We start from the raw sequence: 13688 nt of genomic DNA on the forward strand, positions 1-13688 counted from the left end.
GACAAAGGTGCTATTGTGCAATAACCTGTGTTAGTCATTAATCAATCCCAGTGTTTCTAAGGAGATCCTTTAAATCCTAGGCCAAGGCTATACATAGAAGCTCAACTTCTACCCAAATCAAAAGTAAGCCTAGCCCCATCCTTACCATAAGTCTCTACTGCTTTCAAAGTAGGCATGGCTTGTGCTGTGAAGCATATACAAATATGTAATAATTTGCAATCATTGTCCAACTTTCAATCTTTGGTATGTTTTATCAGAAATGATACATTTAAAATACTGTACATATTAATACTTTAGCATTTTAACTGTTAAGGTATATGTTATCCCAACATTTCATATTCCTGTGTCTGTTGTACCCTGTACTTGTGTTAAAGTATCATTTTCTCTTTGTATTGCTACCTGGTGTTCTTGCCAGTCTCCCTGCTTTCTTATGTTAAACTGACCACCCTAGACATGCGAGCACATCCATTCCAGCAGAGTCAGTTTTCTGTCTGTGGTGGCAGAGCAGCCTTCCTGTCCTCCAATAGCCAAGACTTGTGCTGACATATCCCCCTGCACAGCTAATCTCAGGAAAGATTAGTGTACTGCTGTTTCTTCACCCCACCTCTCCAAACCAAGCCCCTTATACAACTGAGAACAGAGATTATGTGATCACTCTTTAAAAATAAAAAGCAAGATATTTATAATGTCTTTTTTTTACAGCCATACACAAATAGTTTGCCTTTCATTTCTATTTTAAACTGAATGGGCTACCGTATTTATCGGCGTATAACACGCGCCAGCGTATAACACGCACCCCAAGTTTAGGAGGGAATTTTAAGGAAAAAACTTTTAGGAGGGAAGTTTAAGGAAAAAAAAAACTTACATTTAAATGCCCATCAATGCAGCCTCATCAGTGTTCATCTGCAGCCTTGTTAGTGCAGCCTTGCCCCAGTGTCCAGTGCAGCCTTGTCAGTGCAGCTTTGCCCCAGTGCAGCCTTGTCAGTGCAGCTTTGCCCCAGTGCAGCCTTGTCAGTGCAGCTTTGCCCCAGTGCAGCCTTGTCAGTGCAGCTTTGCCCCAGTGCAGAATTGTCAGTGCAGCCTTGCCCCAGTGCAGCTTTGCCCCAGTGCAGCTTTGCCCCAGTGCAGCCTTGCTCCAGTGCAGCCTTGTCCCCAGTGGTCAGTGCAGCCTTGTCCCCAGTGGTTAGTGCAGCCTTGTCCCCAGTGGTCAGTGCAGCCTTGTTCCCAGTGGTTAGTGCAGCCTTGTCCCCAGTGGTCAGTGCAGCCTTGTCTCAAGTGCCACCGACATACACAAGTTTGGTGTGTATTTTTAAATATGGCACCGCGGAGTTCGGAGGGACTCGGCGGCGCTCGTTCAGCTGAACGAGCGCCGCCGAGAACACAGTGACTGGGCGGAGCCGAGATACACATAGCCGAGGGTTCTCGGCTCTTCTCGGCGCCGTTCACAGTCACGCCCAGTCCCTATGATGGACATAACAGAGGTCCAATGGCGGGACTGGGCAGGACTGTGAACGGCGCCGAGAAGAGCCGAGAACCCTCGCCTATGTGTATCTCAGCTCCGCCCAGTCACTATGTTCTCGGCGGCGCTCGTTCAGCTGAACGAGCGCTGCCGAGTCCCTCCGAACTCCGCGGCGCCATATTTAAAAATACACGCTATGTGAATGTCGGCGGCGATCGCTCCAATAGATCACAAAAATAGCGGGGATCGGCGTATAACACGCACCCACGATTTTCCTCTGATTTTAAGGGGAAAAAAGTGCGTGTTATATGCCGATAAATATGGTATTTTGTAAGGTAAGGGTTCCCATATACTTTAACAGTATGTTTTATTTTGTACTAAATTTAGTAACAATGCCTAAAGAGTATCTATACTCCAAAGAAAATGTAATACAGTGGATATAAAAAGTCTACACGCCCCTGTTAAAATGTCAGGTTTCTGTGATGTAAAAATATGAGACAAAGATTAATAATTTCAGAACTTTTTCCACCTTTAATGTGACCTATGAACTGTACAACTCAGTTGAACAACAAACTGAAATCTTTTAGGTGGAGGGAAGTAAAAATAAAAAAATAAATAGTATGATTGCATAAGTATGCACACCCTTAAACTAATACTTTGTTGAAACACCTTTTGATTTTATTACAGCTCTCTGTCTTTTTGGGTACGAGTCTATAAGCATGGCACATCTTAACTTGGCAATATTTGCCCACTCTTCTTCGCAAAAACACTCCGAATCTGTCAGATTGCGAGGGCATCACCTGTGCAAAGTCCTCTTCAGATCACAGATTTTCAATCTGATTTAGGTCTGGGTTCTGGCTGGGCCATTCCAAAATGTTAATCTTCTTCTGGTGAACTCATTCCTTTATTGATTTGGATATATGCTTTGAGTCGTTGTCGATGTTCAGCTTTCTAGCAGAAGCCTGAAGGTTTTGTACCAATGTTGACTGGTATTTGGAACTGTTCATAATTCCCTCTACAATGACTAAGGCCCCTGTTCCAGCTGAAGAAAAACAGCGCAAACCAATCAATAAATGCTTATTGGCGTTTTTTTTACCAAAAATACGTAGAAGAATACGTATCTGCCTAAACTGAGGGAAAAAATGTTTTTTAATATATTTTTTGGGGATATTGATTATAGCAAAAAGTAAAAAATATAGCTTTTTTTTCAAAATTGTCGCTTTTTTTTGTTTATAGCGCAAAAAATAAAAACCGCAGAGGTGATCACATAGCACCAAAAGAAAGCTCTATTTGTGGGGGAAAAAAAGGACGTCAATTTTGTTTGGGAGCCACGTCGCACATCTGCGCAATTGTCAGTTAAAATGACGCAGTGCCGAGTCGCAAAAAGTGCTCTGGTCTTTGGTCAGCCAAATGGTCCTGGGCTTAAGTGGTTAATATCAAAATTATACTTGGTTAAGAAATATAGACAGCTACAGTACAACTGTTTAGGATGTTTCTTATTCCATTAGCCTCAGTTGTGTTACTGGATTTTCAAGAAATCTAAAAGTAGGCTTTAAATATGTTAAACAGTGGATGTTGAACAGTTGCATGTAAATAAATATTTATCCCATATTGATATGCTACATGTTGTTTCTGTTTCAGAGATCCAAATCAGCCTGTACCACAAGACACAAAATTTATCCACACAAAGCCAAATCGCTTTGAAGAAGTTGCATGGACTAGATATTCACAAAAGGACCAATTATACCTCCACATTGGATTAAAACCCAGAGTTAAAGAGCATTATAGGGCTAATAAAGTTAATCTTTGGCTAGAGCTGGTTCCACATCTTCATGTTATTAATGACCTCACTACAACAAAAGGGCCATCTACAGACATCACTTCTACACAAACAAGGAAACCTCCTTTGCCTGTAACCTCAGCTATTCCAACAATAAATGAAGATACATTTAAGCAACAGCCTAGTCCATTTTCATTGGAAAGAGACTATTCTACTGAATTGAGTGTCACTATTGCTGTTGGGGCATCTCTGCTGTTTCTCAACATCTTAGCTTTTGCAGCACTGTATTACAAAAAGGACAAAAGGAGACACGATGTGCATAGGAGATGTAGCCCTCAACGCAATACTACAAATGACATAGCCCATGCACAAGAAGAGGAAATTATGTCTCTTCAAATGAAGCACACAGACTTGGACCATGAATGTGAATCTATCCATCCTCATGAGGTTGTCCTCAGAAATGCCTGCCCTCCGGACTACACTTTAGCAATGAGAAGGTCCCCAGATGATATTCCATTAATGACCCCCAATACTATAACAATGATCCCTAACACCATACCAGGGATTCAACCTATACATGCCTTTAATACTTTTACTACGGGACAAAATAACACACTTCCCCATCCCCATCCACATCCACATCCGCATCCACATTCACATTCTACAACCAGAGTATAGCCAGACTAGATGGAAAACAGACTTTATTTTTGATGTATTACAGTAGTTGACCTTACTGGGAATTTCTTGGATTTTCAAACTTGCAAGACTTATGCTATTTAAATGTTGAAAATTACAATGTGCATACTGCATATACATATCAAAAAACTTTTTGGATTTTTGAAAAAAAATATGTAAATATTCAAAGTGGACAAAAGCAACAATTGAAACAATTGTTGTTAATATTTCCTGTTTTTTAATTCATGTTCAACTTTTATTTTTTTTTTTTTTATTTTTTTTTTTAGGATTTATGTTACAAATTGGCTTTAGGCATGTGCTTCACAAAAAGAGAGGACAAAGACTTCAAATGTATTTATATGCACAAGGGACTCACTCATGGAATGTCTGATCTTTTTCACCTTTTTTATTTTAAAACTGTTTTACTGTGTAGGTCATATATAAGTGCACAAAGCACCGATGCTGTTAAGGCCATAATTTGGCCCCATTCTATTAACTGCCAATTGAGCAAAGAGTTTTAAGTCCTGGCAGGTACAATATTATCACTTAAGTGCTGTCACTATCAAATGTGGGAATAAAGGAAACGATATTTTTAGCACGAAGTGCATGATAATTTGTATGCTTGGTGGCTGCGCTGCTGATTAAGCCACAATTAAAGTTGTTCTCATCACATTAAAGTTTTTATACCAGATAACTACATCGATTGGCAAACCTCAGGATGATTTTTAGAGGGGAGGGATAAGTAATTGAAACTCAGTAATTCAATGTATTGTCCTCGGCATTGAACTAGAACTAAAAGGTACATTGCAAGCTAAAGATGGAAGTGAAAAACTGGTGCAAAATCCCAAAGGATATGTGTATTTAAATTTTTACTATAGATTGTGCTAATTCTAAACAATTTCTAGAAAACAGGTTCAGTTTCATTTAGTATAGTTGACATATGATGTTGGTAAGTAACAATGTGTCCAAAGAAAAATTTGAGTTATTTTCCCACTACTGAAATTTTTTTAAATATTTGTTCTCATGATGCATGTCCACAAGTGTTCAAAAATGAATTTTATTCTACATCACTGTAAATTTATTTATATATTGATGTTACCTCACAGCAGTATTATCGATAAAATGTATACATATGTAGATACAAAGAATACACTATAATGAAGGGTGCCAACAGGATTTATAAACCCAGTTCTGGGTCTGTAATTTTATACTAATACTATCCAGTCACAAAAGTATTAATTTCCCTATTGTTTATCAGGAAAATATTTATCACAGTCTTTTCAAGGTGTTTGTATATGTAACAGATGTACATTTATATGGAAAATGATAAAGGTGGAGTTAAGAGCACATCACTAAGAAATACTTTTCTCTCTTACCTGTATATTTCTAATAGAAAACAGTTAATGCGCTTTTTCTTTTTTCCCTTATTATTTTCTTTTCCTTTTTTTTTTTACATTTTTCAAAATTATTAGTAATTTTGATAGTTTGTAAGATAATGCAAATACGTTTCTCTGACAAACTAACTGCAGTAACTTTCTTTTCAGTTACTCTTTTTCAAGAATAAAAGCTTATTACACACAGAAATTGTAATTACTTAATGAAAATTACTTTGTACTTCTTGACTAGCATACTGGTCATTGAGTGAAATGAAAATAATCTGGATAACCATTATTATTCAAATGCTGAAAAGATGACTTTGCTCATTAAAGAGCCAATTTGTTGACTACTGTTTTGTCATTTGTTTACAGTTCAGTGCCAAATATACCTCAAGAAATGAATAATATCACATGATATGTAGTGGTTTTCCTTATATATTCCTAATATATTAACAAGGTCCATACAAACTATTTGATTCCTGTTTAACCACAATATCTGTAAACAAATACAGAAAATCACTAAAACAAAAATAAAAGGTAAAAAAGTAGGTTGCTTCTTGTAACACATAAGCTTATATTTTTAGAAGAAAAACATTAGTTTGAATTTTTTTTTTTGTTAGTTTAATTAGAAAAAAATAACTTGGCAATGTGTGAGCTGTCTGGTACATGTCATATTACACTATTACCTGAACCCAGAAAGTACTCAGGTGGGGTTAGTTTATTAAAGTATTAGATGTTGTTTGCTTAGCAACATAAAAGTTAACTTAGCTTAGTAAATCTAGGGAAGCTGCGTTCAGTTTGAGTGCAATGGGCTTCATACACAGAACCAGATTGTATGCGGTACATAGGTGTCTGGACACATTTTCCCTAAATATCACATGTGATCCTGTAACTGTCATTCACTGTACCGTTTTGTGGTATTTACCACACAACTCTCAAAACTGTCAGTAAATACTGCATGAAAAGGGGTTAAAGTCAATTCACAGAGGGAAATGAATAATTAAATGAATGTGGTAATTAAGTAGTGGTCCAGGCATGTAGTATTTGAGGAATGTAAAACTATAATAGCCAATTTTGAGTAGTCGCTACCTTTTTAGATCAGTTCTCTCAACAGTAATGCATAGATACCTAAATATGGAAATATGGAAAAAATTGGGGTTGATTTACATAACTACTTCTTACCCGGCCAATAAATGGCTGGGTGGGAGCTTCACCATTCTGAGTGGATCGCAGGACACAGTCAAGATGGGATCAGGATATGGGCACTGTGATTGGCCCTCCCGATCACGTGATGGCAGTTAGAGCTCAATGCGGGGGAGGGGGAAATCTGCAACCTCTGTGACAGATCTGTGTGATGATTTTTACACACAGAGCTGTCACAGTACCCCATCACAACTGTACCAGTTCACAAAACATCTCTCACAGTACCTCGTCACAACTGTACCAGTGCACAAAACATCTGTCACAGTGCCCCATCACACTTGTACCAGTGCACAAAACATCTTTCACATTGTCCCCATGAACATCTGTACAAGTGCACAAAAACATCTGCCACAGTGCTCCATCACATCTGTACCAGTGCACAAATCATCTGTCACAGTGTCCCCATGAACATCTGTACCAGTGAAAAAACATCTGCAATTGTGTTCCATTGTAACATCAACATCTGTCAGTATCCACCGGAGTGCGATTAACATCTGTCATAGTGTACAAGTTTACAAAAATTTCTGTTAGTGTACCAGTGTCCCACCAATAGATAAATAAAACATTTAAAGCATCCCTGTTCACCCGTGCTCGCGTGCAAAGGCAAACGCACATGTTAGTCCCGTATGCATACGTAAACAGCGATCACACCACACATGTGAGGTATCGGCGCGAACGACAGAGCAAGAGCAAAAATTCTAGCACCAGACCTCCTGTGTAACTCTAAACTGGTAACCAATAAAGGCTTGTAAAATGTTGCCTATGAAGATTTTTAAATACTGAAGTTTGGCGCCATTTCACAAGCGTGCACAATTTTAAAGCATGATATGTTTGGTATCTTTTACCTGGCACAACACTATATTTTACCAAAAATTTGGGTATTATATTGTCTGTGTGCATTGAAATCCATTAAAATGTATTTATGCGTTAGTGTGTAAAATTGCGTTAGAAAAACTGCTACACAAATACCATGTGACATAAAAATTTGCAAAACCCACCATTTTATTGTCTATGACCTCTGCTACAAAAATATATAATGTTTGGGGGTTCTAAGTAATTTTCTAACAAAAATACAGATTTTTACTTGTAAACAAAAAGTGTCAGAATAAGGTCCGGTATTAAAGTAGATAATGGCTGAAGTACTCCTTGAATTTTGTGCTTCTCTATGTGGCCAGGCTATGAAAAAGTCTCACACATGTGCTATCACCATACCCAGGATGAGTAGCAGAATGTGTTTTGGGGTGTAGTTGCACATATGCCAATGTCGTGTGTGAGAAATAACTTGTTAATATGACATTTTTGTGGAAAAAAAAAATGTCATTTCTTAATTTTCCAAAGAAATGTGGGAAAAGATTATAAAAAAAATTATATCTTCAAAAAACTTGTCATTCCTCTTACTAAATACTTGGGACTGTCTACTTTCCAAAAAAAGGGAAATTTTGTGGGCATTTGTCCTGTCTTGACATGATAGGGCCTCAAGAAATAAGATAAGCCATCAGTACATCAGGTATGATGTGATCAATTTTCAATAATTGGTACCACAGCTTGTAGACTATAACTTTCACACAGACCAAATAATATACACTGATTTGGGTTGTTTTTACCAAAGAAATGTATCAGGATAAATTTTGATCAACATTTATGAAGAAAAATTACTTATTTGCAAAATTGTATAACAGAAACTAAGAAAAGCGCATTTGTAGAATTTCCATGTATTTTTTTAATTTTCAGAGCAAAAAATAAAAACTCCAGTGGGGATGGAATACCACCACAAGAAAGCTCCATCTGTGTGAAAATAATATCATAATATAATACTGTATATATATATATATAATATATAATATAAGTAATTATCATTCAAAGTGCGACAGCACTGAAAGCTGAAAATTTGCAGTAGGAAGTAGGAAGGGGGTGAAAGTGCCCAATATTGAGGTGGCTAAAGTATAACTAAAGGAAAAACATTTTTTTTTTTCGTTTTGGATAGAGTATAGGTGGATTAGAACATTTGTCAGGTTTTTATTGCTGTCTGTGCCCCATTAGGGAGATTTACCCTCTCTTTATTTGTCCTGTTTACCATTATCATTGAAAGTAAAAGAAAATCCCACATTTTAGAGGGGAAATTTTCCAATGGGACACCGATGGCAAAATCTGACAGAGGCTATAACCCTCCCTTAGTCTATCCAAAATGAAAAACAAAAGCTGTGCCTATAGTTCTACTTTAAGAAAAATAGACTGTGCAAATTGCAAGTTGTTCCAGAGCTTATTAAATAAGGTAAAGTTTCACTTTACATAGAATACCACATGCAAGGAAAATAATAAGAAAAAAATTCATTTTTGCCTGCACATGAATGGATGATGGAAGTCAGTAGAGATCTCCCTCCTTTACTAAGCTCTGGAGTAACTGCACTTGCAAAGTCTTCATCCTATATGCCTTTAGTAAATCAACTCCATGACATTTAGTAAATCCATCTCATTACAAGTAGTAATGTGAAGTATATTTATTTTCTACGGTCAATTCTTCAGGTTTTTGGAGACTTTTTTTGCACATATCCATCATTTGCTGCAAACCTCCCAATCACTCCAACATATTACAATGTGCATGCATATCACAAAGGTCTAATCTGTTATTAGAACATATGTCATATGTAGTGGGAATACTTTACTTATTCACAATTATTTTTAGGGATATCTTTGGCTCAAATATTCACAAGGCAGGATAGACAACTATTCTTACAAAGCTGTTAGGAGATGGCTGTTATCAATTTGAAGGTTTGACAGATGGATACCAGAGTGACACTTTCAAGAATATCAGAGAATGACAATGGCTATTCTTTAACAAGAAAAAACAGACCTGTCCAAAGATATAGCAATGACTGTGCCAAATATCACAACAAAAATTACTTTAAAGCAGAGTTTCTCAACTAGGGTTCCTTCAAAGGTTACCAGGGGAAAAAAAGTATAAAAAATTACACATGTATATAAATACCCTTCTTCCATTGTATGTTAGTGCAAATAAAAAAAGTATCACGGACAGTACTCAATTTTCTCCATCAATAAAGAAAGACAATGTATTTTTTATTGGTGGAAGAAAGGTATTTATATATATTTGTAATTTTTGATAATATTTTCATTCAATATTTTACATTTTTAACGATATTTTGTATTTACTTAATTGAATTTAGTTGTTTTTGGATACGCCACATATGTCCTGTGAAATCAGTTTTTCTTTAACTGGTATTCTAGTCATCTTTTTTTCTTTTTTATTAATACATATGCTGCAGGGACCACACTGACTTAGTGAGTTGGCATATTTCTATGGTTTAAACCATTTTACCTCTGTATTAACAATAAAAACTGACAGGGGTTCTATTTTTTCTCCACTGCATCCATCCCAGTGGGTTTTGCATGAGATAAAATACAGTATGATTTTATGTGATAAATACCACATATTTCATTTAAATACTGCATGCCTATACCGCATAATTTTTTTTGAGAATTGCAAAAAAAATAAAAATGTAAAAATGGTATGAGCTATTTTATCGCAAATGTTAACTACTTCAATACAGGGCACTTACACCCACTTCCTGCCCAAGCCATTTTTCAGCTTTCAGCGCTGTCACACTTTGAATGACAATTGCGCGGTCGTGCTACACTGCAAACATGTGAAATTTTTATCATTTTCTTCACACAAATAGAGCTTCCTTTTGGTGGTATTTAATCACTTCTGGGTTTTTTATTTTTTCCTAAAAAAAAAAGATTGAAAATTTTTCTTAGTTTCTGTCAGTAAATTTTGTAGATAAGTAATTTTTCTCCTTCACTGATGGGCGCTGATGAGGTGGCACTGATAGGCTGCACTGATGGGCACTGAGGTGGCACTTATGGGACATGATGAGGTGGCACTTATGGGCACTGATTAGGTGGCACTGATGAGGGGAGGCACAAATATGCCACACTTATGGGCACTGATATGTGGCACTGATGAGCACTGATAAGCGGCACTGGTGGGCACTGATGGGTGGCACTGGTGGGCACTGGTGGGTGGCACTGATGGGCAGATAGGCGGCATTGGTGAGCACAGATAGGCAACATGGATAGGAGGCACTGATGGGTGGCACTGATGGGAATTAATGGGTGGCATTAATGGGCAGCAGTGATAGGTATTGATGGGCAGCAGTGGTGGGCAGCACTGACTGGCATCACTGACTGGCATCACTAATGGGTACTGATTGCTTACACTTGTGGGCACTGTTTGCTGGCACTGGTGGGCACTCACTGCAGGCACTGGTGAGCACTCACTGCTGGCACTGGTGGGCACCCTGCTGGCACTGTGGGCACTCACTTCTGGCACTGTGGGTGCTTTATTGTAATCAGGGCACTGATTATCAGTGCCCTGATTACATACATAGATGTCCTCTGTGGGGAGAGGCCGCTGATCGGCTCTCCTCTCCTCACACTCTGTGTGAGGAGAGGAGAGCTGATTACCAGCATCTCCGTGTTTACATGTGACCGGCTGTGATTGGACACAGCCAATCACATGGTTAAAGAACCGCGGCTGTAGCTCTTTACAGAGATCTGGGTCAAGCAGTGTCCTAGCAACAGGCGTGGCCCCGGGGGCACACAAGAGTGGTTGTTCTGGGCACCATCATATGACATCCACCCAGAACGAGAGCCTCACCGCCCCACCGTCATTTGATGGTGGGTGGGCGGCAAGTGGTTAAAAAGGAAAATACCAGTTTGTGAATGCGTGAGTCCATCATGTATCATGTATAAGCAAATTTTTTAAAAAATTGCTTGCATGTGATTAGATGACTGAAGGTAACACAGCTTTACCCAATTCACTTAGCCATCCAGTACTTTAACTACATGTACAGTATCTCAGAAAAGTGAGTACACCCCGCACATTTTTGTAAATATTTTATTATATCTTTTCATGTGACAACACTGAAGAAATTACACTTTGCTACAATGTAAAGTAGTGAGTGTACAGCTTGTATAACAATGTAAATGTGCTGTCCCCTAATAATAACTGAACACACAGTCATTACTGTCTAAACCGCTGGCAACAAAAGTGAGTACACCCCTAAGTGAAAATGTCCAAATTGGGCCCAAAGTGTCAATATTTTTTGTGGCAACCATTATTTTCTGCACAGACTTCCCCCTCAACTAAACAGTAAAGAAAGACTTATAGGTGCAAGTGTTTAATATTAATCTATCATAACAATCTAACTTACAATGTGTGTATGTGTGCATGTATTTTTTTCCATCTTTATAAGTCTATATTATAGGTATAGGTCTATGTTTGCCTCTAGAATGTCTGAATCCACTTACTGTTGACTCACTCACTACCTATGTTGGAAGTTTGTTCCAAGCATCAACTATTCTTTTGCCAGAATAATTGCTTTTGATTAATAATTTTAGGCTTTTCTCCTGGTCGCTAAAGTGCTTCAACGTAAAACTATCTTTCTCCTTTCCGTAAAAAAATCATAAACTCTTACATGATTATTTCTTATCCTCAGCACATACATGGGTCAAATAAGGCTCAATAGACAATTCCATCTGTCTTAAATTCCTCCTTGTGGTCCATGCTTCTCTGCTTTCTGCTCTCAACCTCCAAAAGGTGTGAAGAAAATCAAACTATATAGTGTAGTATGCTGCACAATAAACTCAATATATTGAATAATGTATAATTATGGTTACATAAAGCCATAACCAAAAGTGTCTATCTCATCACCATGTGCCATCTTACGCCTGTGTCCTATCCCACATGCAGATGTGTGCTTACCAAAACATACTGCCCTTCCAGCATCTGACTAGGCATAGCAAACTTTAAATCTCCTCCTTTGCACTCTTCCTCCAGATCATATAATTTTCCACAGACTAGCTTTTTAAAAAAATCCAACCGAAAATGTAAACAACAGCAGAGACAAAATATATGTTAATAAATAAACATATTTTGTTCAAATCATAAAATCATGATCCATGGTGCCAAATATCACTCTCCACCGTGCTCACTCTGCTCCTTGTGCAAATATACTCTTACCAGAATTACCATTACATCTCAGGGCTATGCATGAGCCACTTCGAAAAACACTCTCTCCCCCATTATTCTTTATGGTCAGATAATCTTTCACAGGTTATTTGCATAGTGCAATAAAATTCAAAGAGATCCTATTTATTCATAAATGCTGAAACTGCATGTAAATACCAGTATCCAAGATGGTGGATTAGGGACTTCTGAATCTGGACATGCATCCTACATCACTTTTAAAGTGTTTCATCAAAGGACTTTGAATATGTTTTAACTGGTTAAAAAGAGCATTACAATGTTTAATTTTATAGCACAATATATAATAAAAAAAGATAAAGTACAAAATACTATACATTTATGTTAAAAGGGGAAAGCAGATAAGCCTGTCATTCAACACCTAGGAGTCTCTGTGGTGTGTTAAAGGTACCCTGCCACCAGATAGTATTCGTAAACTAAACACGTTTCAGTAATGCAGCTTTGGTACGTAATTTTGTCCCTTCTGGTGTCTTATTTACTGTCCATATCAACACTGACAAGTGTGGAAATCTTCTTCTATTTGCTCAATGGCTTTTGTTTCCCTCCCCAGGACAATATGTCACCAGACTCTCAGTACAGCTGCCAACACAGCTTTATGAGAATTCTGTTGTCAGAGCAGAACCTATGTGCATGAGTGTGCTTCTAGAGTGAAGCAGCAGCAGTATGTGCAGTTTCTGTCCACCATTTGCAGGCCGAGCTGCTGTCGGTTCAGTGAGTGTGTTCCAAGCCCATGCAGTAATGCTACTGCTGGTGATACCTATGGATAGTCATAGGTGAGACAGCTCTGTGTCTGCTAGGGCCACTGACATCATGGATGGGAGTGCCCTACTGCAGAAGGAGAGCTGTTTTTAACGCATGTTCAAGGCATGCATTTCACAGGACATTACGAGGATACCACAAACTAAAAGGGCATGATCTGGCAACAGGGTTGCTATCAAAGCTGTACATGACAGCATTGTACCAATGAATATTTTAATTATGTTTACACAAGGAATTATGTTTAATTTCAATAAAGTGATAGAAAAAGTGCTTGTTGTTATTTCTTTATAATGGATAGGCATGCATTACAAAGAACTCAGTTCTTAGGGCTCTTAGGAAAAAACAATAAAAAGATAGTTTTCATATAATTCA

At 37.8% G+C, this 13688-nt stretch overlaps 1 protein-coding gene across 5 annotated transcripts in view; it reads left to right on the plus strand.

Moving 5' to 3' along the window:
* Positions 1-4234, plus strand: part of NLGN1 (neuroligin 1) — a 1091070-nt gene extending 1086836 nt beyond the window's left edge. For all 5 annotated transcript variants that reach the window (XM_073626236.1, XM_073626235.1, XM_073626238.1 and 2 more), the window contains one exon: positions 3101-4234. In XM_073626236.1, the coding sequence (XP_073482337.1) occupies positions 3101-3917 (817 nt within the window). In that variant the 3' untranslated portion in view covers positions 3918-4234. The remainder of the gene's footprint in view (positions 1-3100) is intronic.
* Positions 4235-13688: the final 9454 nt, after the last annotated feature.

This window comes from Aquarana catesbeiana, linkage group LG04 (assembly GCF_042186555.1).
Source record: "Aquarana catesbeiana isolate 2022-GZ linkage group LG04, ASM4218655v1, whole genome shotgun sequence".
In the NCBI taxonomy this organism is placed as follows: Eukaryota; Metazoa; Chordata; class Amphibia; order Anura; family Ranidae; genus Aquarana; species Aquarana catesbeiana.